Source organism: Megascapheus bottae, chromosome 7 (genome assembly GCF_031878675.1).
Source record: "Megascapheus bottae isolate mThoBot1 chromosome 7, mThoBot2.hap1, whole genome shotgun sequence".
Classification (NCBI taxonomy): Eukaryota; Metazoa; Chordata; class Mammalia; order Rodentia; family Geomyidae; genus Megascapheus; species Megascapheus bottae.
Genome location: NC_143515.1, coordinates 39155335 through 39180723, shown reverse-complemented (window position 1 = coordinate 39180723; position 25389 = coordinate 39155335). Strand labels below are relative to the sequence as shown.

The 25389-nt window shown below is 39.1% G+C and overlaps 1 protein-coding gene across 1 annotated transcript in view; it reads left to right on the top strand.

Moving 5' to 3' along the window:
• Positions 1-21526, top strand: part of Actr2 (actin related protein 2) — a 38820-nt gene extending 17294 nt beyond the window's left edge. The window contains exons 3-9 of the mRNA XM_090336790.1: positions 3246-3461; positions 7926-7998; positions 9896-10032; positions 11793-11942; positions 16603-16748; positions 17723-17855; positions 19072-21526. Of these exons, the coding sequence (XP_090192916.1) occupies positions 3246-3461; positions 7926-7998; positions 9896-10032; positions 11793-11942; positions 16603-16748; positions 17723-17855; positions 19072-19242 (1026 nt within the window). The 3' untranslated portion in view covers positions 19243-21526. The remainder of the gene's footprint in view (positions 1-3245; positions 3462-7925; positions 7999-9895; positions 10033-11792; positions 11943-16602; positions 16749-17722; positions 17856-19071) is intronic.
• The last annotated feature ends 3863 nt before the right edge of the window (positions 21527-25389 follow it).

Genomic DNA, 25389 nt, shown 5'->3' with positions numbered 1-25389 from the left:
CCTCAGCCTCCTGAGTAGTGAGCCATATAGCCCAGCTTGAGTACATTTCTTGTTGAACATTGTTAACCCCTCCCTTGTTTTTGCCCAACTTACCCCCTCCCCTCAATTGTGCTACATTAAAATTTTTCTTGTTCAGACAAAATGAGGACTGCTTAATGTCAAAGATTTCTTTTAGTTAATCCTTTATAGTGTGTAGGGTCTTAGAAGTTGATACTTGCTGACTTGGCATTGGTTCAGGTATCAGTAAGCCCTATACTTTGGAATAACAAGTATTCTCATACTTTAAATTGGTTAAAAGTATTGATTTTATTAATTATCTGTGCAGTCAAAAATATATATTCATTATTGATGAGAATAACAAAATTGGGTATCAGATTTGCTAATGGGGCCAGGAGTTTGGTAGAATGCTTGCCTACCAATTCCTTGGTACCACATATACAGAAAAAAGCCAGAAGTGGAGCTGAGGCTCAAATGATAAAGCTCTAGCCTTGAGAAAGTCCAGGGACAGTGCTCAGGCCCTGAGTTCAAGTCCGGGACTGGCAAAAAAAAGTGTTAATGCCTGTACATTCATATATACACTTGTTGATATGTATTTCTCCTCTTATTATTTGTTAGGCAATATTTAGAATATATAGTAATGTTAAAATAATTAAATGATTCTTTTTTGGTGGGGGGGGGGCTGTTCCTGGGCCTGGCACTGTCCCTGAGCCCTTCAACTCAAAACTACTGCCCTACCCTTGAGCCAAGCCCCACTTCCCATTTTCTTGTGGTTAATTGGAGATAAGAGTCCTTCTGTGTCTGTACTAGCTTTGAACCTGTATCCTCAGATCTCAACCTCCTGACTAGCTAGGATTACAGGCATGAGCCACCACGACCAGCTAGTCCTGGAGCTTTTTAACTCAGGGCCTGAGCACTGTCCTTGGGCTTTCTCAAGGCCAGAGCTCTATCACTTGAGCCACAGCACCATTTCCAGCTTTTTCTATGTGGTACCAAGAAATCAAACTTGGGTCTTTGTGCATGCTAGGCAAGCACTCTATCACTAGGGCAAACTCCCAGCTTTAAGTTATACTGTTTTTTTGTTGTTATTGTTGTTGTTGTTGTTTTTTGTCAGTTGTAGGTCTTGAACTCTGGGCCTGGGTGTTGTCCCTGAGCTCTTAAGTTCAAGGCTACTGCCCTACACCTAGAGCCATAGTGCCACTTCCCATTTTCTGTTTTCTAGTGGTTAATTGGAGATAAGAGTCTCATGGACTTTAGTGCCCAGGTTGGCTTTGAACCAAGATACTCAGATCTTGGCTTCCTGAGTAGCTAGGATTATGGGTGTGAGCCACTGTGCCCGGCTTAAGTTTTTCTTTACATTGTATTATTTTTTGTTATATGTGCCTGTCACCTAAATTTCTGATATTATATATTGTACTGACTTATCAATTGCCTATATAAGTATCCATATATTAAACATCTTGGTTTTTGGTGTTTCAAAGTAAGTTAATATATCAGTATACTTCTTCCTAAATACTTCTACCTATGCAAACCATTCACTAGAATTCACAAGTACAGCTTGTTTTGCATTTTCTTCACTGAAGATTCTAAATAGGAACTAGTGGCTCATATCTATAGCTGGTAGTACAGTTGTGGCTCAAGTGATACAGTGCTGGCTTTGAGTGCAAGCCCAAGAACTAGCATTCATACATACATATGCACACACTCATACATATAGACACACATTATTAAATTATGAGAAAACTAACTTCATAACTTCATATATTAGTTGTAACAAGAATATTTTTAATATCTTTTTATTTTGTTTATACCCTTTTTGATGTTGCTTTCAGTGAATTTTCCAGATCTGTTTTTTATTGTTGTGGTTATTTTAAATATGTTTCTCATTCTGGTTTTACTTTTTTATCAGTCATGGAGCTTGAACTCTGGGCCTGGGCACTGTCCTTGAACTCCTCAACCCAAGGCTAACTCTCTACTTAAGCCGCAGCGCCATTTCCAGTTTTCTGGTGGTTAATTGGAGATAAGAGTCTCACAGACTTTTGTGCCCGGGCTGGCTTTGAACCACAATCCTTAGATCATGACCTCCTGAGTAGCTAGGATTATAGGCATGAGCCACTAGCACCCAGCTTCTGATTTTTTTTTTACTTTAAAATTCATATATTTTAAACCTTCTATTTTAAGTCATCTTAATTTCGCTACTTCTTCATTTCTTTATGATTTAAGCTTCATTTTGTAGCAAACAGTAGCTCTTTTTTTTCTTTTATTATTTAAGTAGTTGTACAAAGGGACTTGAATTCAACGTGTTAGTTTATTAGTAGAGTGCATCTTGATAAATGTCACCCTTCCATCATTCTCCCCCATTAGCTTGTTCGGGTACTAGTATTTGAGTGAATTCATTAACACATAAAAATTAATATTTACTATCTCAATGACCTTTTTCTAGCCATGTTATACATAGAAAGTTTGATTTTTCCCCCAGATATGGGTCATCTTAAATATAATCTCAATGGAGATAAGAGCTGTGAGTACTGTGCTTCGTGTGTGATAGCATAGATTTTCAGTATCACAGTTTAAGATTAAAATTTGCCAATGAGATCATTTTAAAGAATGAATTGTTTTCTAGTGCCTCATTGTTTCTGTAAAACAACAAATTACCCTTGATCTAGGTGAGGCATATATACAATAATATATACAATATAATGTAAATTTTAATTTAGACATATAGAAGTTTGTGAAATATAACATTGGTGCAGAGATGCATTATTATAGAGTAATAAAAAATCATTTTTTGGTCTTTTGTTATGTTTTCTAGTACTTACATTTATCATCTTGATATTTAGTACAAAGAAATGTTGCATGAATTGAATATTTTTTCTATAAGTTTTTTTCCCCTGATGTACTATTTCACATATCACAGGACTTAATTTTTGAACATTTGAGCAAAAGAAACAGATGAAACCTCATACAAAACCCTCCAAAATATGGAAATGTGGGGTTTATTTGTACTAATGCTCTTCTTTTGGAAATACAAAGGTAAGGTCAATTTATTGATTTAAACCACACAGTATATAAAGTTTTATTATCCATAATAAGACATTCTTCTGGGAGAGAAGATTTTTAAATTATGGAATAAAAAGCTTTATCTGAAAGTGCCAGAAAGTTTCCTTAAAACCATGGGGATTTAATTTCTGAAGCTCATTCATGTAAAAATATAGATGGTTTAGAGCTTTGATATTGTAATTTTCTAGGATCTTATGGTTGGTGATGAAGCAAGTGAATTACGCTCGATGTTAGAAGTTAACTACCCAATGGAGAATGGCATAGTACGAAATTGGGATGACATGAAACACCTGTGGGACTATACATTTGGACCAGAGAAGCTGAACATAGATACCAGAAATTGCAAAATTTTACTCACAGAGCCTCCTATGAACCCAACCAAAAACAGAGAGAAGATTGTGGAGGTGAGTGTTTATATAGAATATGCAGACTGTCTCTACTTTATAAGGTTAAATCAAAATTTCTTTTTCCTAAAAACAAAAACAACAATAACAAAAACTCCATTCTTTTCTTACCTGGTTACTATGGGAAAAGGGAATAAACATAATTGTATTCTCCAGATTCTTTTTTTTTTTTTGTCATGGGACTTGAACTCAGGGCCTGGGCACTGTCCTTGGACACTTTATGCTCAAGGCTAGCACTCTGCCACTTGAGCCACAGCACCACTTCCAGCCTTTTCTGCGTATGTGGTACCAATGAATCGAACCCAGGGCTCTGTGCATGCGAGGCGAGCACTCTACTACTAGCTATGCTCCGGCCCTCCAGATTCTTTTTATTTTGCATTTCCTACAGGTGTGACATCCCTAATCTGAAAATCCAAAACTTTTTGCCTATATCATGATGCTCAAGAAATTTTAGATTTTGGAACAGTTTAACTTTTGGGTTTGGGATTAGGGATTTTTAGCCAGTGAAGTCTGTGCAACTATTCAAAAATCTGATGCTGGAAGTATATTTCAAGTGGTAGAGTACTAGCCATGAGCTACCAAAACTGAAAAATTCTGAAATTTGGAAGTGTTTGCTGTGGCTCAAGTGTTAGAGCAATCACCTTCAGCTGAAGAGCTCAGGGATAGCTCATAGGCCCAGAGTTCAAGCCCCCTGACCCACAGGGGAAAAAAAAAATCTGAAATTAGATATCTTTGGTTCCAAGCATTTTAGATAAAGGCTTTTCAACAATAATATATTAGTTATTCTAATTAGAGTATGTAAGTGAACACAACAAAATTCTGCTAATATGAATTTTATATTTCAGCAATTTCTCCTCCCCCTAAAAAGGTGAGTTAGTTTGTTAGAAGGTAATAGATGTTAAAGGAACAATTTGGAGGTCAGGAGGTTGTGGTTGTATGTAGGTTGTGGTAGTAAGCCTCTATGTGCAAGTGGCACATAAGCTAAAACAGAGTATATGAGGGAGGCAGACTGTATTAAGGAATAACATTCTGGAAAAGGGGAAGCAGTTAGTGTAAGGCCTTAAAGTGGAACTGTCTTGTCATATCAGAAAATCAACAAGGAAGCTAGTGTGGCTGGAGGATCTGGTTGGGGGAGAGCAACCGGAGGTACAGTGGAATAAATATCCTGAATGGAGAATTCTACTTACTCTGAGTGAAATGAAGGGTGACGACAGATAAGACACATGCTCAGACTTAATTTCTTGAGGTGCTCTTTTGTGAGTATACTATAAGAAGGCAAAAGTCCAAGAGACCACTGGGAGGCTTTTAAAATTATTGATGCCCAGCCTGTCGCCATACACAAACATTAACTTAAAATGGATCAAAGACCTTAATATCAGACCTCTGGAACTGCTACACAACAGAGTAGGAGAGACACTGGAACTCATAGGCATAAGCAGGAACTTCCTGAATAGAGTCCCAGGGTCACAGCAGGTTGGAGAGAGACTCAGCAAATAGGACTACCTAAAAATAACAAAGGTTCTACACAGAGAGACATAACTACTAAAATAGAAAGATATCTAAAGTGCAAATAGAAACAATCCTAAAATACCACCTTACCCCAATCAGACTGGCCAATATTCTGAATTCAGACAACAAATGCTGGCGGGGATGTGAAGAAAGAGGAACCCTACTGCAATGCTGATGGGAATGTAAACTAATTCAACCACTCCAGAAGGCAGTTTAGAGGTTCCTCCGAAAACCTAAAAATAGACCTTCCCTATGACCCAGCCATACCACTCCTAGGCATCTACCCTGAGCATCATAATCCAGGATAAGATAAGAACACCTGCACATCCATGTTTATTGCTGCACTATTCACAATAGCCAAGCGATGAAAACAACCCAGATGCCCCACTACAGATGAGTAGATACAAAAAATGTGGTACATATATACAATGGAATTCCACATAGCCACCAGACAAGATAAAATAATGGCGTTCACTGGGAAGTGGATGGAACTAGAGCGAATCATGTTGAGTGAGATAAGCCAAGACCAAAGGAACAAAATGTGCATGGTCTCTTTGATATGTGGATATTAGATCCAAACAATACAAAAGCAATGACTCAATATTTAGGTACCCAAGGTTATGGACATGGTCTTGGAGATATAACTGCATAGACATAAAAATCTATGATGGGCTATATACTTTATAGACATATTGATATATAGATAAATATATGGCAAAGACTCGGCTTAATTTTAATTATGTTCTTAAAGTTATGTGCCAGTGATTGCATATGGATTCCCTTCTTGAATACTTGTTTGTTAAACATGATATTTAAAATATGATGTAAAAAAACAGTGTTAATAAAATCTTTTTATAAAAATAAGTAAAAATATTGATGGACAAGATAGTGATAGTTACAATCAGAAATAATAGAAGTGTGGGAAGTGATCAGATCTACAGGAAAGGCCAAATAATTTTCTTACACTTTTGATTATAGGTAAGGGGAGGGTGGTTATACCCCATCTTAGGATTTGAACTCGCGGCCTGAGCATTGTCCACTTTTGTTCGAAAGGCTAGTGCTCTACCACTTGAGCCACAGCTCTACTTTGGCGTTTTGGCTAATTGGTGAGATCTCAGTCTCCTTACTAGCTAGGATTACAGGTATAAGTCACTGGTATCCAAGTACTGCTTTCATTTTTAACTGTGGTTCGGAGAGACCTAGACTTTTGGCAGGTTTGGGAACATGTGGGAGAGTCTCATCTGCTGTTGTTTTGAATTAAAAAGTATTTCGTGCTGGGTGTGGCATATGCTTGTCATCTCAGCAGTCTGGAGGCTGAGGCAGGAGAACATTGTAAGACCCTGTTTCACAAAAGAAAAGGAAAAAAGAAGGAAAGAAAACAAAATACTTCCTTAAGGAACATTCTCACAGTTTTGCTGAATTGCCGAAAGTGTTTTTTCATACTAATTGGCCATTGACTATAATACATTCAGGAATCTTTTCTTTGTATCACTTATAAATACTTAGAGCTCGGGGAGAGCAGGACTTTATAGCAAGACTTTCTAGATCTGGAGGAATTGGTTAGAGGACTTTTCAGGTCTCTTTGAAGTAAGGAGACTGGGTCTGTGCTTCCCCTAGATAATTGGCCCTTGATTCCCCTTCCTTGTTTCCCTAGATGGTTTGCTTTTAACACTTTATTAGGTTTAAGTGTCGTTATCTGATTTGTTTTTTTAATATATTTTTTATTGTAATTAATAGAAGGGTTACATGATATTTGCCAGATAAATGGTGCATTAATTCCCACACATTGATACCCTTTCACATGTCATGGTCCCCATTTCCCTTCCCCCCTCCCCCACCCCTCATCTTGTCCCCCCCCCCCCCCCGTTCCCTATCCAATTTCAGATAACCAAATTCAAATATATCCAATATATCAGGTAACAAAGTGAGATAGTGTAACAATATGAGATAACCAAGGGACAGTAAAAGTGATGGGAGATAACTTAGTACCTTAAGAACAACAATCATTAATTATATGGCTTATGTTTACATCATATTTTAAATGACAAGTTTAACAAACAATTGTTCAAGGAGGGAATCTCTAATTACATTTTCTGGGTCTTAGTCTTTAGAACTTAATCAAAATTAGGCTAACGGTTTGCATGTCATAGAAACATATCAATTTATGAAATAAAACATTATGATTATAGAATCATAGGTTTTTTTGTCTATATAGTTATGTTTGTATTTCCATTATCATGTCCATTGCTTTGGGTATTCAGTTATTGAGTCCTCGCTCTTGTACACTTTGGATTTAATAACCACATATTAAGGATACCATGCACCTTTTGTTCCTTAGGTCTTGACTTGTCTCACTCAACGTGATTCGCTCTAGATTCATCCACTTCCCTGTGAATGCCATTATTTTATCTTGTCTGTTGGCTATGTAGAATTCCATTGTGTATATACACCACATTTTCTGTATCCATTCATCTGCAGTAGGGCATCTGGATTGTTTCCATCGCCTGGCTATTGTGAATAGTGCAGAGATGAACATAGCTGAGCAGGTGTCTTTATAATATCCTGGGTCATACTGTTCAGGATAGATGCCCAGAAGTGGTATGGCGGGATCATAGGGAAGGTCTATTTTCAGTTCTTTAAGGAACCTCCACACTGCTTTCCAGAGTGGCTGAACTAGTTTATCTGATTTGTTTTGCTTGTATTTAGCACTATATGTAGTTTTTTCCTATATAAGCTTTGTGTTAGCTGCAGTGATTCCATCAGCCATCCTGCTGCTCTCCAACAAAGACACAATTTGGGGCCTCTTAAGTGATGGCTTCTCTGGTTCTCAGGAGAGTTCCCTTACAAATTGTTCTGTTTTGTTCAACTGAGCCACTGACTCTAAAGAAAGTATATAAATATGTAACTTTCTAAATGATCATACATACCTTTTTTCCCCTTCTCTTTACATTTCAGGTAATGTTTGAAACTTACCAGTTTTCTGGTGTGTATGTAGCCATCCAGGCAGTTCTGACTTTGTATGCCCAAGGTAGGTAAAACTTACTTATCTGTTAGAAAACTTAGTTTAGGGTTTGATTTTTAGTTAAGTTATAATCTGAGAAACACCCATTATTTATTTACCACACTCTAAAATTTTTCACCATTTCTATCGTTTGTGAAATAAAATGTCATATACATCTTAATTTGCTTTACTAAACACTGAAGATTAAGAGACACCCTAGCCAGGTATATTAGCTCATATCTGGAATCCTGGCTACTTGGGAGGCTGAGATTGGGCAAGATTGTGAATCAAGACCAAACTGGGGAAAAGTTTTCAAGCCCCCCTCTTAATCAAGAAAAAGCTGGTCTACACCTGTTATCCCAGCTACACAGGACATAGAAATAGGAGAATCCAGTTTAAGGTCGGCTCTGAGGAGGATGAGAAATAAGACACTATTGAAAACAAAATTCAAGGGCCGGGAGTTTGGCCTAGTGGTAGAATGCTTGCCTAGCATACATGAAGGCCCGGGTTTGATTCTTCAGTACCACATACATTAAAAAAAAAAGCTGGAAGTGGTGCTGAGGCTCAAGTACTAGAAGTCTGGCCTTGGGAAAGACTAAGGACAGTGCTCAGGCCTTGAGCGCAAGCCCAGGACTGGCAAAAAAAAAAAAAAAAAAAGAAAATTCAAAATATCTTGGATCATGGCACAAGAGATAAATTGTCTAACGTAGAAAATGTGAGCTCCAGAGGCCAGGAGTTTGGCCTAGTGGTAGAGTGCTTGCCTAGTATGCACAAAGACCCAGGTTCAATTCCTCAGTACCACATACATAGAAAAAAGCCAGAAGTGGTGCTGTGGCTTACATGGTAGAGCTCTAGACTTGAGAAAGCCCAAGGACAGTGCTCAGGCCCTGAGTTCAAGTCCCAGGACTGGCAAAAGAAAAAAAAAAAGTGTGAGTTCCCAATTCAAACACCAGTACTGCCAAACATGCTGTGTGTTGGAGGCATCACTCAAGTAATAGAACACCTGCCTAGCAAGCTTGAACCTATTCTAAACCCTGCTACTTAAAATACGTACTGCATTGTTTCCTCTTTTCAGCTGTTTAAACTTATGCATAGAGGATAAGCATGTAATTTGCCCTCAGAATTGGTTTGAGTTTTAAAATATTAGTCAAAAGAAGATAACTATGAAGTCATGTTGGGTCAGATAGACTTAGTAAGGGAAAAAGATCGGCATTCTAATTTTCTGAAGTAGATTTGATGAGAGGGATGACTGTGTTCTCTTGGTGTTGCTGTTAGCACCTTGCCTCTCTGTCTGTTGGGAAGGAGATAGTGGCCTTGTGGGGAGAGCTCTTTATACTAAATTACTAAATAGTGTAATTCAACAAAAACTTGTTAAGAACTTGTGGGCCTTTCCAATATGTACCAAAGAAACTTTGGGATATATTAAGTAACTTCTTATGGCTGAATACAGTTACTCATGCCACATACTAGAAAGGTAGAGATCAGGAAGATAGAAGTTGAAGGCCAGCTAGAACAAAAGAAGCCGTTCATGAGACCCCCATCTCAGTAAATAAGCTGGGCAATGAAGGCATTAGTGTGCCATTCCAGCTGTGTGGATGCATGGGTAGGAGATCACAGTCTGAGGCCATCCCAGGCATCATCATAATAAAGCAAATAAGGGCTGGGAGTATGGCTCAAGTGGTAGAGTGCCTGACTAGGAAGCCCAAAACCTTGAGTTCAAATTTGTTACCACTCCACCCATCTTTTCCTGTCCCCTTCCCCCCCCCACCAAAAAAAATACTGCAAAATAAATAATGAAGAAGCCCTTGCTTCTAGACCATTCCATTTTGTTAGTTTTCTAGTTTGGCACCTGTACTACATTTGAAACTTGCTAGCTTTGATTTTCTGGTTTGATTTTTATGTAAAACCTTTTGATTCTTCACAGGTTTACTGACAGGTGTAGTGGTGGACTCTGGAGATGGTGTGACGCACATCTGCCCAGTGTATGAAGGATTTTCTCTTCCTCATCTTACCAGGAGACTGGATATTGCTGGGAGGGATATTACCAGATATCTTATCAAGGTAAATGAAAGAAAAATATAGAAATTAATTTTTTATAATTTGTATTCTGACTTACATAAAATTCAATGTATAAGAATTCTAGCAAATCTATATCTCTAGAGAATTCCCCCAACTTCCCATTCATATAAAAATTCTTATAAGAATTGGGTGCCAGTGGCTTACACCTGTAATCCTCAAGAGGCGGAGACTCATGATCACAATTGAAAATTAGCCCCGGTAGGCAAGTCTAAGAAATTCCTGCTTGTCAAGTAAAACGAAGTCAGAGTCCATTTAGAAGGCTAGTAAAAGAACTGTTGAAATGGAAAGCAGCAGCTACAGATTGAAGAGCTATTCAGGAGGCAGATGTTATTTACATTGGTGAAAAGAGGAGAGAGTTGCTAAGAATGCTCTAGTAATAATAATAACAATAACAATAAAATGATAAAGAATGTTTCAAAAAAAAAAGAAATTCCTGCTTGTAATCTCAATACTCAAGAGGTTGAGGCAAGAAGATCAAGAGTTCAAGACCAAACTGAAGTACGTATTAAGCCTACCTCAACCCCATCCCTCAGTAGATAAATGAATAGAGGTGAAATATAGCACTAGGCTATACATTCATTTATCTGTGTGTGTGAGAGAGAGACTTTGAACTCAGGTGCTCTGCTACCCGAGCTATGCTCCTTCACCCTTTTTGATTTGTTATCTTTTGAATCAAGTCCTGGTTCTTGCCTGAGATGGCCTGAACTATGATTCTCTTATGCCTATCATATAGCCTGCACCCAGCCTTTTCTGCTTATTATTATTATTTGTCCATTTGTTTATTTGTTTGCCAGTCCTGCAGCTTGAACTCAGGGCCACAGCACCACTTCTGGCTTTTTCTGTATATGTGGTACCAAGGAATTGAACCCGGGTCTTTGTGCATGCTAGGCAAACACTCTTACCACTAGGTCAAACTCCCAACCCCACACCCAGCTTTTTCTTGCCCAGTCTACCCTCATAAACTATGATCCTTCTAATCTCAAATCTCAGCCTCCCAAATAACTAGGATTATAAGCATGAGCCACTGTATCCAGTTTGTTTAACAAATCTCTGACCCTTACAATATGTACTGGGCATAGAATAAGAAGTTAAAGACAGCCTTCTAAGACTTAGTAGCAGTTCATAAATATGGCATTGATTGAATGAGAAAATTACAGGCTGTTTAAGCCCAGTATCTACATAATATTTATTAGTATACTGATTGTTTATATCATCACATATAAAAACAGTAATTTTTGTTGTTGTTGTTGATCATGGGACTTGAACTCTGGACCTGGGCATTGTTCCTGAGCTCTTCAGCTCAAGGCTAATGCCCTACCCCTTCAGCCACAGTACCACATCTGGTTTTCTGGTGGTTAATTGGAGGTAAGAGTCTCATGGACTTTAGTGCCTGGGCTGGCTTTGAACCACTATCCTCCAATCTCAGCCTCCTGAGCAGCTAGGATTACAGGCATGAGCCACCACACCGGACTTAAACAGTATTTTTTTTTTAACCTTTTCTTGTTTCGTGCATTTATTATTCATGAGCTGTTCGTCCTATTATTCTTTGTCAAAGTAAGATATGAATTATTTTATGACAGATAAAATGACTACTTGGAAATAGTAGGACTATGGATCCACTGTACATTATTATCCATGTGCCATTTAACAAGTAATAATTTGTACTGTGGAACACATTCAAATCCACTATGAACTTACTGCTGTGGTTTTTTTTTTTTTGTTTTTGTGTATGTGTGTGCCAGCTGCTTCTGTTGCGAGGATATGCATTCAATCATTCTGCTGATTTTGAAACAGTTCGCATGATCAAAGAAAAACTGTGTTATGTGGGATACAATATTGAACAAGAGCAGAAACTGGCCCTAGAAACCACAGTATTAGTTGAATCTTACACAGTAAGTATATTCCGTGTACAGTATATATATATGGCTTAAAAATAGCCAAGTTATTGGAGTCGAATTGAGGACACCAAGGGTTTTTGTTTTGTTGGTGCTGGAGATCAAATCCTAGGGCCTCATACATGCTAGGTAAACAATGCTACTGAGCTACTATTATAATCAGGATTTTTAATTTGAATTGTAATTTTCATATGTGTGACTTTCAAATATCTTCATATATTATGATTGTATGGTTTAATTATTTTGAAAATACTATGTAATAGAAATTAAGGTAAGAATTGTAAGTTCCTTTCTACCTTGAGGAGTAATTAAATAAGAGATTTTTTTTGAGATCATGATGTCTTGGACGGCATTTCTCAACGTGTTAAACAGCAAGTGACCTCCTTGAGATGTTAAGAATTCTCATGAAGTTAAAAATTTACAGTTGTCAAATAAAGGAGACAGTTGATTTTACTTTCATTTTAAACTTCTCACATCCTTGGTATGCTAAGTGTACTCAATTGTAAGACTATAGTAGAAAATTTCATATCACGTAGATAATGGCCTAAGAAATGTACTTAGCTCTTCATGAGCCATGTCGATAGTGGCCACCATTTCATGGTGCGTTAGCAGATTTTCTCTCGGTCTCTAGGAGTCCTTTGTCCCTGCTACATCTCAGCAATCCAGACCTGCCACCACTATAATAATTAGGTCTTCCACAACAGTAGTGGCCCAGGCTGCAACCTCTGACTCTGCTTTGACTCCCACTTCCATACCTGCTTAATTAAGGCTGATATGGAAACCTGTAGAAAAGCCAGAAGTCATCAGTAGCTACTAGCCCACCATTCTCTAATAGAACACCAGGAGATTCTTCTCCATCAAATCTTCTTTAAGAAATAAGTGCATTTGTGACAGATTTGTCTTAGAATTGCTGAGATTATGTTAATGGTCTAAATAGCCTTGAAGCCAGTTTCAGCAACCATGACAAGTAGGCAGGAATCTCAGGAGATAGAGGAAATCAGGCTATGGTTGACTCTCCTGAGCAGCCAGAACTGGGCTATGTAGTCTTCATTGTCATTGATACTATACTACTTTCAAGAAGAGAAGATAGCCAGGTGGCTCACACATAATCCTAGCTACTCAGGAGGCTGAGATCTGAGGATCACAGTTCAAAGCCAGCCTGAACACTAAAGACCACAAGAATCTTAGAGACTCTTATCTCCAGTTCTCCCCCCACCTCCTCCCCTAGAAAAGTAGAAGTGGTATAGTAGCTTAAGGGGTAGGGCAGTAGCCCTGAGCTGAAGAGCTCAGGGACAGCGCCCAGGCCCAGAGTTTAAGCCTCAGGGGGGAGGGAAAAAAAAAAAAAGAGAAGCTCTGTTTTTTTTTTTTGTTTTTTTTTTTTGCCATTGATGGAGCTTGAAATAGGGGCCTGCCTGCTGTCCCTGTGCCCTTGTTGCTCAGAGCTAGCACTCTCCCATTTTGAACCATAGCATACTACTTCCAGTTTCTTGTGGTTTATTGGAGATGAGAGTCTCACAGACTTCCCTGCCCAGGCAGGCTTTGAACCACAGTTCTCAGATCTCAGCCTCCTGAGTAGCTAGGATTACAAGTGTAGGCTTAATGACTTAATGGTTTTTACTTGGATTTTTCATCTCAGTTTTTAATTCAAATTCAAGAATTGGTATTGTTATTTAATCATGAATCCAGGGCTAGAAATCTACTTGTTCAGTTTGTCAAATCTATTTTCCTAAATATAAACATGTCTAAAACAATATTTTTTTCCTACCATCTGGTACTGAGTAAGAAGATGAATATGCACAGATTTCCCTGGTATGATCCCTTGCAGTATCCTTGGCACAGTTTGATGATGACTCCTAAGCTTTTTTGTTCTGCATTCATAACCTGTATGTAATAAAAATAGATGAATGCATGATTTTCTTTCTTAGTGTGCCATGTCTAATTTCTCCGTGTTTATTTTATAAACACAATAGGTGTTTGGACTTTGTGTTACCTGTATATTTTTAAAATAGATTACATATAACATCTCAGAGAATAAAATGAGGATATAAATGCATTCATCTTTTTTTAATTAAAGAATTTATATTTCAAATGACATGTTTAATGAACAAGTGTTCAAGAAGGGAATATATAGCATTCATCTTTTAAGCAGAGAAATGAGTTGGAAAGATGAGCAGTAGCATTTCAGGTTGAAAAATGGAATGCTCTTATTTATTACATTCATTCTTCCTGCTACCTTATTACTCAAAAGGTAGTGCAAAACTGGAAACAGGCTTTTGTTTTTATTTTTGCCAGTCCTGGGGCTTTAACTCAGAGCCTGAGCATTATCCTTGGCTTTTCTCAAGGCTAGCCCTCTATCACTTGAGCCACAGCATCACTTCTGGCATTTTCTATGTATGTGGCACCAAGGAATTGAACCAGAGTCTTCGTGCATGCAAGGCAAGCACTCTACACTAGGCCAAACTCCCGGCCCCCAGTTTTTGTTTTTTAAAGAAGAAAATAGCAATTGTTTCTTAGGGTAGCAGCAGCAGAAGTTGGTAACATGGAGCTTTTACTTTGGACAACAAAATTACACACAGTAGGACTGATAATCATTGGAATTATAGAATAACTATAGAATTACTATAGACCTGGCGCAGTAGCTCACACCTGTAATCCTAGCTACTCAGGAGGCTGAGATCTGAGGATCATGGTTCAAAGCTAGCCTGGACACTAAAGACCATGAGACTCTTAATGTCCAATTAGCCACTGGAAAACCAGAAGTGGTACTGTGGCTCAAAGGGTAGGGCAGTAACCTTGAGCTGAAGAGCTCAGGGACAGCACCCAGGCCCAAGTCCAAGCCCTACAACTGACAAAAGCAAAACAAAATAACAACAACAAAAGCCCCTATAATTGATCCAGGACATCCAAAGAAAGAGAAAAAAAACTTACTTTAGGAAGTAGTTATGCTTAGTTATGCTTAGAGTATTGCTTTATTAATTGAATAGGTGGCAGCCTTTTCTTACTAAAGTGAATAAAACACAAATGTTCAACATAAAATTGTAACTAGTGAGACATAGCATCTATCATAGCTTACAATATGGAGTTTGATCCTACCTCAGTTTAGTCTGTCTGTCTGTCTGTCTTTTGTTCTTTCTTTCTTTCTTTTTTTTTTTTTTTGCCAGTCCTGGGCTTGAGCTCAGGGCCTGAGCACTGTCCTTGGGCTTTCTCAAGGCTAGAGCTCTACCGCTTGAGCCACGGAACCGCTTCCGGCTTTTTCTGTATATGTGGTACCGAGGAATCAAACCCGGGTCTCTGTGTATGCTAGCAAGCACTTAACCACTAGACCAAACTCCCAGCCCCTCAATTTTGTTCTCTTTTGACTATATTTGGGTTCAAACTTAAAGCCTTGTACTTGGCCAGGTGCTCTTTAGTATTTCAGCCATATTCTTGCCCTGTTTTGCTTTAGTTATTTTTCAGATAGAATCTTGCATTTTTGCTCAGGCTGGCCTTGAGCCATAATCCTCCTATACCTTGTAGCTGAGATAACAGATAACATAGTTGAAATGTAATCTCATTGACTTTTCTTTGGCCTAAGCTTTTCTTAAACTGCAGTCCTGGGGCCAGGAAAATGGCCTACTGGTAGAGTGCTTACCAACCATACACGAAGACCTGGGTTCAATTCCCTGGTACCACATACACAGAAAAAAGCCAGAAGTGGTGCTGTGACTCAACTGGTGGAGCGCTAGCCTTGAGAAAGCCTGAGGACATTGCTCAGTCCTTGAGCTCAAGCCCCAGAACTGGCAAAAAAAAAAAGCAAAAACAGCTGCAAGCCTCCTGATCTTTGCCTCTGTAGCAGCTACCTGAGAATTGCTCATATGTATGTATTTTGCAATGTTAGGATTTGATCTAGGCTTCACACTGACTGGAGAACACATGACTGTAGTCCTACCTACTCTGGAGGCATGGGCAAGAGGGTCATTTGAGCCCAGGAGTTTAAGGCCAGCATGGGTAACACACAAGAGCTTGTCGCTTTAAAATTGGGAAATAAGCCATGCTCCAGTGGTTCACATCTGTAGTCCTAGTTACTCGGGAGGCTGAGTTCTGAGGTTGGAAATGTATTTTTACTTCCTAAAAATTGTTTTAGGGGCCAGGTGCATGACCTAGTAGTAGAATGCTTACCTAGAATGCATGAAACCCTGGGTTCGATTCTCTGGTACCACATATACCGAATAAGCCAGAAGTGGTGCTTGAAAAAGCTCCCGAGTTCAAGCCCCCAGGACTGACCAAAAAAAAAGTTTTAGGAAAAAATTACTGGTTTTAATCATATTGTTTATAGAACAGATGTATTAAAAAATACTGGTGTCACTTGGCACTGATGGATGGCTCATGGCTGTAATCTTAGCTACACAGGCGCCTGAGATCTGAGGATCATGGTTCAAAGACAACTTAGGCAGGAAAGTCTGTGAGACTCATCTCCAGTTAACCACCAGAAAATTAGAAGTGATGCTCTGGCTCAAAATGATAGAATGCTAGCCAAAGAACTCAGGGACAGTGCCGAGGCCCTGAGTTCAAGCCCCAAAGCCAACAATAGCAACAACAAAGAAAGTACTAACGTCTAGGGAACACTGGGAAATTTTGCTCTTTTCCTGACTAGTTTTTGGTTTCTTTTCATTTCTAGCTTCCAGATGGACGCATTATTAAAGTTGGGGGAGAGCGATTTGAAGCACCAGAAGCTTTATTTCAGCCTCATTTGATCAATGTTGAGGGAGTTGGTGTTGCTGAATTGCTTTTTAACACAATCCAGGCAGCTGACATTGATACCAGGTACATTTAAAATGATGGTTATTCATCAGAAACAAATAGAATATAAGTAGCTAGAATGAACAAATGGTCTTTATTATTTGTGTTGTTGATAAAGGTAGTCCTGGATGTTGAACACATACATTAATCATTGTAGGCCAGAAGACTATACTTTTTCTTTTTGAATTAGTGTGCATTGATAATGTAAGAGGGCATCATAGTGAAGTGTTTTGTGTATGTGTGTACATATAACATTTCAATCCTCTGTCCCTCTCAACCTCCCTTCCTTTCTCCCTCCTTTTCTTCCTGGTCCCTTCTAGACTTGCTGGTCCCTTTATACTCATGACTCGTTTCCATTGCTATTATTATTATCATCACTTTGATTCTGTATTCAGTAAATGACCAAGAACATACAGCTTTTGGTTTTCATCCATCCTCCTCCTGATCCTACTGGTGACATAATTTCATTTCTTCTGTGACTAAATAGTCTATGGTGTGTATGTGAAGGGTTTTTTTGTGCACTAAACATGGGTGTGTAGACATTTTCTGTAGTATACTGCTTTCCTCTACTTTGATGTATGTTCAAGGAGGTTAGTTCAATGCCCCCCTCCCCCACCCTGTGATGCATATGAGGAATTTAATTCTTCTAGCCATCCCCAGAAGTGGCTGTAAATAACAGTAAATCTAGCACCAGATGAGGGAGGCTGAGACAAGAAGATCTCTTGAGTCCAAGAATTTGAGACCACTTGAGCAACATAATGAATTCCTGTATTTGTTAGTTTGCTTATTATTGAAATAGGACCTTACTATCTAGCTGTAGCTAGCTTATAACACTGTGGTTTTCCTGCTTCTACGTCTTTATTGTTAATGTTATAGACCTGCACTATCATGCTTAGCCAAAACAAATGGTAAAAAAACAAACAAAAAAACCCCCAGTAACCTTGAGATAATATTTTCCTAACCTGAAACCCAAATGAATATCAATTGTGTCTTTCTAGATCTGAATTCTACAAGCACATAGTGCTTTCTGGAGGGTCTACTATGTATCCTGGCTTGCCATCACGCTTAGAGCGAGAACTCAAACAACTTTACTTAGAACGAGTTTTAAAGGGAGATGTGGAAAAACTTTCTGTAAGTATCAACAACCGGGATGTTAACATTCTTTTAAAACCCATTAATGGGGGGGCTGGGAGTTTGGCCTAGGGGTAGAGTGCTTGCCTAGCATACACGAAGACCTGGGTTCAATTCCTTGGTACCACATACTTGGAAAAAGCCGGAAGTGGTGCTGAGGCTCAAGTGGTAGAGCTCTAGCCCTGAGAAAAATCCAAAGACAGTGCTCAGGCCCTGAGCTTAAGCCCAGGACTGGCCAAAAAAAACCCAAACCATTAATGGTGCAGTGAATCGTGACAGCCACCAGAGGGAGCAAGAAGTCTTCTAAACAGTTCATGCTGCAATTAAGTATAGCCTAGAAGAAATGAGAGAAAGATGGTACATTCAGATCAACTCTGTAAATAGAGGTGACTAGGGTACATTTGTAAAGATCAGCTCAGACCCCAAGGTACCTCCCAGTGCTTGGGAAGAACTTGCTATACACAGAGAGATAAGTACCCCGCTTTGGGGTGTTTTTGGAGGGGGCGGGAGGGGCTTGAACTCAATGCCCCTGAGCTTTTTGCTCAAGGCTAGTTCTCCACCATTTAAGCCATAGCTCCAGTTCTGGTTTTTTGGTGGTTAGTTAGGTTAAGCTCAGGACTGGCAAAAAAAAAAAGAAGGAAAGAAAGAAAGAGAGAGAGATAGAGAGTGTGTCAGACAGAGAGAGGGAGGCAAGGAGAGAGAGGGAGGCAGGGAGAAAGGAAGGAACAGAACAGAACTTCAGGGCTGGAGGAATGTACTAAAGCATTTGGTTAACATGCAGGAGGTCCTAACACAAAAAGAAAAGAAGAGCATCCCAGTTTTAGTGTGTTCCTCTGGACTCAGCCTTGAGGAAGCTATGCAGGTGCTAGTCTCCAACCTTCACCGTTCAGGATCCAAGGGAAAACCTCCCATAATCACACCTCTGGTACTTGGTCTTGTGGCACAAGTTGTTGTATGATTTATTGTGCAAATCTTGACATTAAATGTTTAGCGTACAAATGTGACAGAACAGCAGGCTTGAAATAAGATGTTTGTCTCATCCCACATGGGTTTGAAATCCATTACCACATGACTGGTCCTCATTCAGACATCAAATCCTGTTGTCCTACTGCTATTGCCAGTCAGCTCTGAGATCCAAAGGATTCATGAAAACATGCTTTTCCTGAGCAGACAACACTCTGCACCTGTGACATCTGTCTTATCCTTTCTCCTTTAGAAATTTAAGATCCGAATTGAAGACCCACCTCGCAGAAAGCACATGGTATTCCTGGGAGGTGCTGTCCTCGCAGATATCATGAAAGACAAAGACAACTTTTGGATGACCCGACAGGAGTACCAAGAGAAGGGCGTCCGGGTGCTGGAGAAACTGGGTGTGACCGTTCGATAAACTGCGCTGTGTATTCCCATCACATCCCTAAATGCTTTCTTTTTTCCTTTATTGCCAATCTTTGAACTCATTCAGCTCCAGGATGTGGAAGAGGCTTCTTGTGCCCTTTGACTTGAAAGGTCAAGTTTTATTCTGGGGTATTGGGAAAGCTTTGTTAACTTTTTTTGTTAATGTGGGTAAATCTGGCTGTTTAATGCAACCAGAGGGCAAAGGGTCCTGTCTGCTGCTTTGTTTCTTCTCGTAAGCATTTAGATCACTCCTGTAGACTTCCTATTTTCACTTTACTGCTCTAATGCTGCTAGTTTTAGTCTTTAGCCCTGTAGGTGGTATGCCTTTATTAGCATAAGAAAAAACTTCTACTGGAGCTTTTACTATTACTGGTGGGGGTGGGGGTGGGCAGCCCTGAACTCTTCAGGGCATTTTCTCTATTGCGTGGCTTTCTACAGTTACAGACGCCAAGCTTCTCCTGTTAACATCTTAGGAAATGCTAAGTTCGGAACTAAAATGTTTTGGGTGGCTTTTTGTATGGTGGAAGGAATGGGTAGTCTTTTGACTGTGATTTTTTGAGATTTTCTCCTCCAGGGTACAGAAGATGAACCTTATTTACTATACTTTGATTTAGCTGGTTTTATTTTGGTCTGCCAGGACTGATTCCATATGGTTGGAAGAAAAAAAAAAAAAGCAAATCTAGTGTTCTGTTAGCATGTGACTAAGGGATTTATCAGCCATATGGGCTGGAATTAGACTTCATAGAATCCATCAATGGAAAAAGTAACATTTTCAAGAAAATTGCTTTGTTAATTCAAATTACAAGTGCTTATAAACTGGTTATTTCTAAATGCTTCTATTTATTTCTTAAGCATTAAGGTAACCTAGTGTCAAATACTGTTCTTGCAATATTTTTATATAACTGCCCAGTACTTATTTAATAAAACAAAGAAGTACATACAAACAATTACTGGTCGGTTTAAAAAATGTTGGGTTAAAAACGATAACATTGAAATTGGTGCTTGTTTCCAGTTAAGTAAAATTTTGGTGGCTTAAAATGTTGGCCAAAAAACAAAAATCAAGACTTAAATATTTATTTGTATTGGAAGCTGATTATAACTGCCATTTCTCAGTCCTCTTTTGTGCTTTTGAAAGGAGAATAGCAGTTGGAAGTTTGTAAATGTTAGTGGACTCTCCTGCCTGTGTCAGTAATCCTATTTATGACTCCTGGCAGTAGTGTTTGCAATCTGAAAAAATGTCTATTAGTATCCAAATGTCAGTTTGTGTTTCCTATCTGAAAAATAATGAGAAGCTATATCTCACTAAATATAAAATGTTGATTCTGAGAAAACTTTTCCTTCATTTCAGAATATTCTTTACCAATAATGGATTTGAAAAAAGTGGCTTTTTTTGGGGGGTAGAGGGGGGAAGTAGGGTAGAGACTAAAGAAAGATAGATTGGCTTGAGAGTTTCCTTTTGGAAAAGGTTAAAATATGTAGCTTCTGTTAAGTGTTTTTGTCTGTTTTACCTCAATTTGAACAAATAAATCCTGTGGGCATGCTGGACATGCTTCAGCACACATGGATAGCCCGTGAATAATGTCTACTAGATTCTGGATACAAGACTCAGGAACTTTGGAATTCTAAAGTGGTCCTAAATCATGTTCTCACAAATACCCCACCTTCCCACACTTTTTGAGTCCTAGGCTTCTTAAAGGACACGTGTGTGTAGACCAACCAATACTGACCTATCTGACAGTTCAGTGCAGATAAATGAAACGACTGTTGGCATTTGATTATAATTTCAAAATAGGAGGGTAAAAAACAACAAAGAATGAGATGGACTCTTAAAACAGTGGAAACATTATTTGTACCTGGAATGTAGAATTTTTTGACATTAAAATGGTGTATTTATATGTGTAATAATTTTAGAAATTCCATTTTGTAGTCTTCCCATTCTAAGGTGAAATGTTGCATTTGGGATTTGGGAGATACTGTGTTCAGTTGGAGTTGTCAGACAGGAGTCACTCAGAAGTTTAAAAAAATTGTTTTAAAAGAGATCTGGTTTTTAACTCTTGAAACCCATTGTTGCTTAGATTTTCTGTGATGTTTAAATTCTTTGATTTAAATTAGAATCACCAATGCCGTGGAGTTCTTAGAAAATGTGGTATTGTATGCTAACTGCACAGTTCTGAGCACTGTATCTAGAAAGATCAATGGAAAGCTAAACATTCGAAGTTTTAATTTGATAGGCTTCTTTTTGATTCAGAAAATAAATGAGATTTTTTTCAAAATAATTTTGAGTTTTATCTTTGTTTTTCATTTCACAGATGTTTTCTTTAATTGCATTTTCTTGTTTTTATTCACATTTGGATTTTTGCTAATGCAAGATGAATTTTGAAAACTTCATGTTAGTTGTTTAGGTATTCCATAGACAGACTTATTTCTTGTATGATTTTCATACACATAGGAGGGGTAGCTAGCAATGAGAGTAACTTACTCCCAACATTAGAGGTGTTTTTTTTTTTTTCTTTCAGCAGACTGTTTCCCAAGAGAGTACAGGTGGCTTTCAACAGAATCACTGAGCAGGATAAAAATGTAGTTAGCTGACCCTTTGTGCTGTTATACTAACTAGCTTTGAGGCTGGAAGCTGAGAAGTAAATGTGTTTTGGTTCTCCTTCTTTGTGAATTTGTATGCTCTAACTTCATCACCCTTCATAGCCAGTATCCCTTCTAGACACCTGCTTAGGATTCCCTTTGGTCTCAGTTATCCTGTCACTGCTGAATTACCTAAGATATAAATATGATAGCTACCTCCGTTGGAGAAGGGGAGTTGTCATTGATGGAATGAATGTTTCAGTGCTCCTTGTTTTTGTTTTTTCCTCCTCCCACAAAGTGCTGAAAAAAGTGAATGTTATTAACTATTGCTGATTTTAGAAGCATCAAGGAAGAAGGAGGCTGGGCACGTAGCCTAGTGGTAGAGTGCTTGGCTAGCATGCATGAAGCCCTAGGTTTGATTCCTTGGTACCATATACTCAGAAAAAGCCAGAAGTGGAGCTGTGGCTCCAGAGGTAGAGTGCTACCTTGAGCAAAAAGTGTCTAAGGATAATGCCCAGGCCCTGAGTTCAAGCCCCAGGACTGGAAAAAAAAGCGGGGGGCAGGGGGGCATTCAACTAAAATAAACCAGAGACAAGAATTGACCCTAGTTCACTATCTTAACACACTTTGAACTGTCTAACTACTAGTAATACTAAGATTTGTTGAGGGTCACTGGTTTTTTTTCTTTAGCTCAGTTTCTTTGGTATATTCAAAAACTGAAAATGAACCAGGCGCCACTGCTTGTACATGTAATCCTAGCTACCCAGGAAGCTAAGATCTGAGGATTGTGGTTCAGATCCAACCTGGGCAAGAAAGTCTGAGATTCTTATCTCTAATTATCCAGTCTCCCATCCCCCCAAAAAACAAGTAGAGCTCTGGTTCCTGGGGTAGAGCAGCAGCCTTGAGGAATAAAGCTCAGGGACAGTATCCAAGCCCTGAGTTCAATCCCCAAGACTGCAAAACAAAACAGTGAAAATGTTCCATTGTAGGTTAAGTGTGGAAGGTGAGGGGAAGGATATAGGAGAGCATAAAAAGGCCAAATTAGCAACTTTGACCACACCTTCCAAGTAGCCATAGTCGCCAGGCAGAAGTCAAAACTTGAGTTAGGAGAGAGAAAAGGAAGATGGCTATTCAATTTCAGCAATTATTAAGCTGAAAAATTTAAAGTATCTTTCTCTGCCTTGTTTAATATGTGAAATTAGGAAGAAAGAAGCTATTGAACCATAGTTAACTTACTTGGGTTTAAATCATCTACATGGCAGTGATGAAGTCTGTACGTTATGTCAGTTTGCATTACCTCAGATGTAAAATGTAACGAGGTAAAGAGACTCTAAACAGTTTCTCTCTTGGCAGAACAGATTTCCTGTCTCTTTTGTATCTACCCCCTCAACTCCCACCCAGTGGAGAAAAAAGGAAAGACTTTGCATACCATTTTCCATGAAGTACTTGAATAAGGACAGAAGAATAAGGACAAATGGAAAGGTCTGGGCTTGGAAAGGAAAGCAAATGCAGGAATGCATTCAAAGTAGTACCACTGGACAGACTTAGGGATCTGCCCTTTGCCATGAACATCAAGTTGAGCTTTGACCTAACTACTTCCTTTAAGATAGTAAAGAATTACAAGCTTTTCATCCTTGAGCAGGTTTTTGAAAAAGAAAGGCCTTAACTCTCAAGAAAAAAAAATTTTTTTCATAAAATAATTAGAAGTGCTTGCATAATTAATGTCAAAAACTGAAGGTGTTTTTGTTTTTGTCATAAGGCTTGACCACTGGATCTGGACGTTGTCCCTGAGCTCTTCAGCTCAAGGCTAGCACTCTACCACTTGAGCCACAGCACAACTTCAGGTTTTCTGGTGGTTACGTGGAGATAAGTCTCGCAGACTTTCATGTCCGGTTGCCTTTGAACTGTGATCCTCAGATCTCGGCCTCCTAAATAGCTAGGATTACAGGTGTGAGCCATCTGTCCCAGCAAAGATTAAAGTTTTAAGCAGTTAAGCTTATTCTAAAGTTAAAGTTAAAGCCTGCCATAATAATTGATTTGATTTTTTTTTTTTTTTGTCAGTCGTGGTGCTCTGGGTTTGGTTGTTGTCCCTGAGCTCTTCTGCTCAAGGCTACTGCCATACCCCTTGAACCACAGCACCTTCTGGTTTTCTGGTGGTTAATTAGAGATAAGAGTGTCATGGTCTTTAATGCCCAGATTGGATTTGAACCATGATCCTCAGATCTTAGCCCCCTGAGTAGGTAGCATTACAGGTGTGAACCACCCGTGCCTGGCAGAATTGTTTTTAGGTTTCTCTAAATTATTCACCAAATTTCAAGTTTAGCTGGGCTGTTGGTGGCTAAAGCCTATAACTTTGTGGAAGACTAAGAACAGGAAGATCATGGTTCAAGACCAGCCTAGACAGAAGAGTCCTTGAAACCCTCCGTAGAAGGGAAGCTGGAGACCGCAGAGCTAATATTAGGTAGATTGCGGTTCCGATGTACACCCAGGCAGGAGGTAAGATCCTATCCTAAAAATAACTAGTGACTAAACAGAACTAGAAGAATGGCTTAGCAGTATAGTGCCAGACTCACAATTGTAAGGCCCTGAGTTCAAACCCTAACACCACCAGCAAAACAAAAATTCAGGGTTTGTGGCTTTAGGAAAATTAGGCCTTTTTTGATGGTGGTGGTGGTGGTGGTTGAGGTTTTAACTCAGCATGGTTCCTGAGCTTTTTCACTGAAGGCTAGTGCCCTGCCACTACGAGCCACAGTGTCACTTGTGGGTTTTCCGGTGGTTTATTGGAGGCTGAGATTGCCTTCAAATCACAGTCCTCATATGTCACCCTCATAAGTAGCTAGGATTACAGGTGTGAGCCACAGGCACCAACTAAATAAATTTCTTAAATGAGGCCAGGAGTTTGGCCTAGTGGTAGAATGATTCCCTAGCATGTACAAAGACCTGGGTTCAATTCTTTGGTACCACATAGAAAAAGCTGGAAATGGTGCTGTGGCTCAAGTGTCAGAGCTCTAGCCTTACGAATGCCCAAAGACAGTGCTCAGGCCCTGAGTTACTTCAAGACTGGCAAAAAAAAAAAAAAAAAAATCTTGAATGAGGTGCTTCTATTAAAAGTTTATAACAAATATTTTTCAGCTTCTAAAATACCTCTATCCTTTTACATGTGTGCATCAGGTGTTTAGCTTGGGATTCCCTTAGTCCTGAAATCCATTCAGAAGCAGACCTTAACTTCTCATGGTGACCAATTGTCTACCCATTAGTGGGTTTGTTTTTTTGTTTTTGATTTTATTTTTGTGGGTAATGGGGCTTGAACTCCACCTGGGTTGGTCGCTGTCCCTGAGCTCTTCAGCTCAAGGCTACCGCCCTACCCTTGAGCTAAGCCCCACTTCTGGCTTTTTCTGTGTATGGGGTACCGAGGAATTAAACCCAAGGCTTTGTGCATGCTAGGCAAGCATGCTACCACTAGGTCACACTCCTGGCCTTATTGTTTTTTAAATAGTGTTACAGTTCTATTTTTTTTTCCTTTAGTATTGGTTAATCCTACCATCTCAGAAAAGCATTCAGT